This window comes from Orbicella franksi, chromosome 6 (assembly GCF_964199315.1).
Source record: "Orbicella franksi chromosome 6, jaOrbFran1.1, whole genome shotgun sequence".
Classification (NCBI taxonomy): Eukaryota; Metazoa; Cnidaria; class Anthozoa; order Scleractinia; family Merulinidae; genus Orbicella; species Orbicella franksi.
In genome coordinates, this window is record NC_138150.1 from 3,634,281 (window position 1) to 3,640,262 (window position 5,982).

Sequence of the window (5,982 nt, forward strand, 5' to 3'; positions counted from 1 at the left end):
CTGAGTGATTTTTGTTGTTGTTTGTTCAATACTACTAGCAGACGTAAGCAGTAAAAAGTCCTTGTTATTCGCTATTGCTTGTGTTACGGATAGAATGTAAAAAACACACTTATTCAAACTTTTCTTAACGTCAGCTTAACGCTATTACTTATAAGTCTTTCAAAGGCGTATGAAACGAATCAGGCAACAATTTATTTACTTGGATAATTTAAGTGACTCGTTCGAATAAATCAGATACTAATATTGACACTTAATTCTAAGTTCCGCTTCTAGTCATTTGTCAAACTTAATAAAAGCAAAATAAACTTGGTGCAAACAATTTCAAAAGGCTGCCCGAGGCACAATGATTCGTAAACATCCGAAAGAAAATTTAATTTTTAAGCCTGTGGCTAAACTTTGCGTTTTTGGATTTAATTTTTAAGGTGTAGGTCGACTGTCTATGGATAGATGACAATCAGATACGTGAGAGGGTTTACGCGAATCCTGTGATAAAACTCTTGAAAACCACGTACCACGGATTACGTAGTTTTTGAACTGTTTTATTTTCAATATTGTATAACTGATCCTCGAACCCTTGTGTGATGAGAAAACCACAACGCCTCCCACCAAACACGAGCTTTGTTCGCCGAGATGTTTTGATCATTGTCTGGGTAAAAAATACTTCCCAGGAATACGCGCCCATTCATTGGCTGCATGTTCGTGAAAAGCTTTTATGCGACTCGGCGAAACAAAGCAGGTATTTAATTTGTATTGTTTTCGACGCAAAAGACAATATTATAATCTCTATAAGGCTCTCATTTGCTATTTATGGCTGAAGCGTTCTTTTCCAATTAATGCAAAAAGTGAACTGAAAGAGTTGACAACGGTTTGTGTCGCAACACGCTCGTTGAAGTCAAGAGCTGCATCGCAAACTGAAACACGTCGTGAATGAAACTTTGCAGGAATATGGTCAGTGTTTGAGATCTTTTAACATTTAGGTAGGTCTGTGCTTTGAGTTTTTTTCTTTTTATGATCTAAGGGGAAAAAGGAAATTAGGAGAATAAGCCGCGGGTAAGTCAATTTTCGTCGCGCGAAATGTCCAGCTTTATTACAACGAAGGAAAATTGTGTTCATCGAATAATTTTTAGCTTTTTTTAACGTATAGTCAGGTTTGCCAGTATATTTAGGACAAAGTGTTTGTGATTTCCTTTCTCAATGTGTTGATGTGGTTACAAAATCTTATATTTTGTCAGGAAACTTTTCAATTAGATAACAATTTTGAGAGAATCGGTTTCGAAAACGAACGAGTGCGGTTGAGACATTATTTTGTCAGAGTGTTTCTTTCTTCAGGAATTAAACTTATCTACGCTTTCATTGATTCCAGTCGCAGTATATCGTAGATTTTAAATAAATCTTTATTACCGATCTAAAGCGCTAGCGACAGCTTGCAATTTTTGTTATTTATTTTTCAAGTCTATACTAATAATCCTTTCAGATCGCAGTGTGAGTTTCTGTTGTGCACGTGCTGTGAGTCGACAGCTGTGATGCTTTGAAAATTTGAATATTTCCTTGTTCTTCCAGGTTGAAAACTAAAGCAACAATGTTTGCCCTGCGTAACATCCAATCCTTTCCAACACACCACAACTTCAAATTGATTTCTTTCCTAAGATCTTTTTAAGAATCTCTCTTTTTACAGAACGCATTTTTCGAATAATGTGTGTTTTTAAAGATTACTCAGCATTTCTGACCTTCCGAGAGTCGTAGAAAAGTCCTTCGCTCACTTCAAGCGATACACATCACTGCCCTGGCTTTGAATATCGGTGTTGAAGCTAAAACGGACGGTGAAGAGCTCCGGCGTTGAATCGAACTTAAGGCTTGAGCTGGATTCAATCCTACTTGTACGGTGGTCCAGTTTACCACGTAACAAACGGAACTTTTCCAAAACAAAGAAATTCACTCGTCCAAAATTTATATGCTGTTTTATTTTCAATCGAGGCTCTGCAAGCTTCTGCAGGTTCATGTTTTGAATTTGAAACATGTTAATTTTTCATAGTAAATGGTTTCTCGGTTACAACGCCTAAGATAAGCGATAAGTAATTTAGCCCAGGGGAATTGTTTTTAAACAATGCCAGTTTTTCCTGATAAGACTTCGCCGGGAATGAACTATAAAATGAAAGGTATTGAGATATCAAATATATCGTACACAAGAGAAAACAAATACTCCGGTATTCTATTTCAATAAAACTCAATAATTAGTTGACTACTGTAACTCGTTTTAAAGTTACCATTTATTGTTGACAATAGCACCGTGCATTTGCAATGTGTCTGAGTTTCAATAAGAAAATATGAAGGGACCAAATTCAGTAAACTGTTGATGTTGCATAGACAAAAAGCGGACCAAAATTTAAATTGAAAACAATTTGTTTTGATAATTGCGTTATAACCATCATTTCAATCAATAGGCATTTTACGTAAGAGTTGAATTTGCATTCTTAATAAATGTTTTAAGGTACAAGGTGATCGTTTCTCGCTAACAAACTATGGCTCGGACTTTGTGCCACACAAAAAAAACAAACTAAAAGGTTGATGAATTTGGTGTAGCATAGTTTATGCGCTATTGCATTCAGACTAAGACAACTTCCAGTGTGTAGCTTTCCACACGGAAGGCTGTTTTGGTTCTGTATATTCAATTTAACCCGTAGTCAACTTGCATGTACATCAGCATTACTTGAAAGATTATACTCTTGACTGTTATTAAATTCTATCTCAGAATTCTTGGTACGAAAAACGCGCTAAAGTGAAGCAAAATTCAAAAGTGAAAAATGTGATAGCTGACGTAAACAAAAGACTGATCTCATCGCTATAGAATTCAAAGTGAAACGCAAATAATCCAATAATTATACGTGTGAATTAAGAAGAATGTAATTAGCATTTCCTGTGCATTCTATGGCATGTAAAGATAATAAGATACATTAAGCCAAGAAATTGAAAACATGCCTTTTACTCTAGATTGTTCTGAAGTTTGCCCGGTTAACTCGATGATGTCATTTGCTCAGTTCAAATTCGCCCTTGATGCGATGATACTAGCTAAGAAGACGGCGCTGTTCTTTTGTCCAGGGTCGCTGATTACCAGCTCGAAGGTCCTTTGTTAGGCCCCGTTCACACAACGCTGGAGGAAATTGAAAACGGCGTTTTCGCTCTGAAAACGCATCAAATTTTCTCCATCCACACTACGCCAGAGAAATTTGAAATGCAACAGTCACCGGTCATTTTGGATTTGAGTTTGAGGAAAACTTGCGCAGCGAAATCACGTGATCATCGTGATGTCATGGTTTTCGAAAAGCTCCGTTTTCAAAACGTTTTTCCGTCCACACGAAAACCAAAAGCCGGCGTTTTCAAATTCCTCCGGTTTGAAGAGCGTTTTCGGAAAGCTCTGTTTTCGTGACGGATTAGTGTGGACGGTAGGTGTAACCGTAGAAATAAAGCTGCGTTTTCAAATTTCTCAGACATAGCGTGGACGCTACCTCACTGTTTTGTTCCGGGCAAAGATCTAACCCTAGATGAATCACGGACCACTAAATTAAAAAAAGGCCTTTTGCTTTTCTTGAATTAGGAATTGAAGATCGTGGTTGGATTTGAAAAGTTTCATTTTTGAGAGAAAATGATCCTATCCAGCCTCTTTATCAATCTTGTTCGAAATTTACGCTTTAATTTCCTCGAAAATCATAACAGTAGTTAGTGTCGACTTTGGCCCTGTTCAAACCTACGCTGTCTTTGTCCATTTGTTTTCGTTGCCGCGTCAATATCATAACTGAAACAAAAAGTTTTTCTTGAAAACACATGCATTTGAAAACTCTCTCCAGAGTGCATGGAAATATCTTAAAACGAAGCCCAACCGTGTCAGTGTGAACGGCGAAAACACATGGAAAAGTTATTAGTGTGAACAAGGCCTTAGATTTTTCGCCTACACGCTTAACCAACACACAAGAAAATGCTAATATGCCTGAACTGTTCTGGTTAATTTTCAGATCATACGAGTGAATACCGCTTAAACGTGACGTTTATAATGGAGGACTGTGTTTTTAACGACGAAGGATTTGATGAAAGTGTCACCGAGGAAGCAAATTGTTTCGTCGCACCCGACCCTTACGATTGCACCTTGCAGATAAAGGTCCGATGGGGTGAGGCGAACTCCGTTGAAAAGCTCTATTCACCTTTCCTCGAAGGAATGGATCCTACTTTTCAATTTATTTCTATCAACGAAAGTGGCGATGTGGATTCCACTCTGGATGAATCATGCATTGACGAAGATGATGAATCTCCGATTCTGCAATGTCAAGCAATACACGTTGTGCTTTTCCTTCACGAAAAATTTGGCCGTTTATCCGCCATAGATGTTCAAAGAAATTTCCATTTTCCTCCGTGGAAATTTCACCATCGGGTGGAATTGCCGTTGGATACCAAGCCCCGGGTAACTGCCAGTCAGGACTTCTACGAGACATTTCCTGGGCTTCCTTTGTGGTCCATATGCCCGGTTCATTACGGCAACGAACATTTGCGTTTTCATATTTTTACGAGAAACTTTCTTCAGATGAGGACATTTTACGAGATTTTAACAGGGAAGAAGGCAATCAGTGGCTCTCCTGGGTTTTGCTTCTTTACTTTATATTCTCAAAGTGGATTTGACGTTCAACTTTCACTGAAACACTTACCGCAAATTTGCCCCAAACCTTCGAAATCTGCGAGGTTAAAGTTGAAAATCAAGGACATTAGCACGATAATACCTCATTTGAAAGAACCCCCGGTTCAAACGGAGGGTACACTGTGGGTCGCCAGTGACCCTGATGGTAATGAACTCTTGATCGAGGAGACCGCACCCAGCCAAGGAAGGCGTAAGACAGGAAGACTACTGTCCAATAGTAGTCTGGAGACTTCTGACTACGAGACTGCGTCCATCGACACCGAAAGTTTGGCGGGAAGTATGAACTACTCACCGCAAGGAACTCTCAGTTCGAGCTTTTCAAAACGTTTAACGTTGTTATGAATTAAAGAAGATCTAATGATTAATGATGAGTCTACGAAGCTCGGAAGGTTCCCAGACCCGAGTTACAAAGTTAATCATAATTAACAGATACCAAGTTCAGTGGCGGATCTAGATATGCCTCCTAACTCTCTCCCTTTCCAAAGCGAGAAAGCTCACTGTCTCCTCTTTTCTCCCCTATGTTTGTCTCAGCTTACGCTTTGTGTAGTTTGAAATTATTCAGACTTAAAACTGAGGGACGAACAATGTAAATAGAGAACCTCACCGAAAAGTTGCAAAATTGAAATCAAAATTTTCGCTTACACTGGGTTAGATTAACCGGACTTTGAACAACTCGGCTCAGCTTTACATAAAAGAAAACAGAGAAAATAATGAGATCTTTTTTTGCTCTGGGAGTACAATTTCTTGGTTGTGACGAAATATGAGTCTCAGAGAGATTACAGAGAACTTTTTCTTATATGTAGTAGAACCAATAATTTAAGATATTAAATATACTCGACGCGTTTACAGTTGAACAAGGAAAAATATTTCGGTACATAGTGTGTGGAAACACCTAGATATGATTTGAGTATAATATTTCTATTCATTTTGATTTTAATACGTTATTTATTACATCGATTACTGATATATGTAAATTAGAGTATTTTATTAAAGAAAAGAACATTTTATTCCTATAAATGTGAATCTTTGAGAACGGTAGTTCAAGCCGAGATTCTGATAGAAGCAGGTGGAATGGCCAATTCCCCCCATGAGGTGTGCCTGCAGGGAATCATGGTAGTTTCATTCAGCAAAAGAAATATCCAGTCTAAGGTGATGAATACAAATACCATGATTCCTTGCAGGCACATCTCATAGAGGTAATTGCCCATTGATGTCCCATCAATGGGTCATTGATGGGACATCACCCCCTATCATGGGGGGTGGTGGGGGGTGGTTGGGAAGGAAATAGTGAAAACGTAATG

General features: G+C 38.3%; 1 protein-coding gene across 1 annotated transcript; it reads left to right on the forward strand.

Annotated features, from left to right (window-relative positions):
• Window positions 1-4,045: 4,045 nt before the first annotated feature.
• Window positions 4,046-5,698, forward strand: LOC145490733 (protein FAM124A-like). Its single transcript, XM_081469823.1, has one exon. The coding sequence runs from the start codon at window positions 4,046-4,048 to the stop codon at window positions 5,021-5,023; it is 978 nt and encodes a 325-aa protein (XP_081325949.1). The 3' UTR covers window positions 5,024-5,698.
• The last annotated feature ends 284 nt before the right edge of the window (window positions 5,699-5,982 follow it).

Excerpts from the sequence above, each read along its gene's own strand:
- LOC145490733 (XM_081469823.1), top strand. The coding sequence starts at position 4,046 with ATGGAGGACTGTGTTTTTAACGACGAAGGATTTGATGAAAGTGTCACC.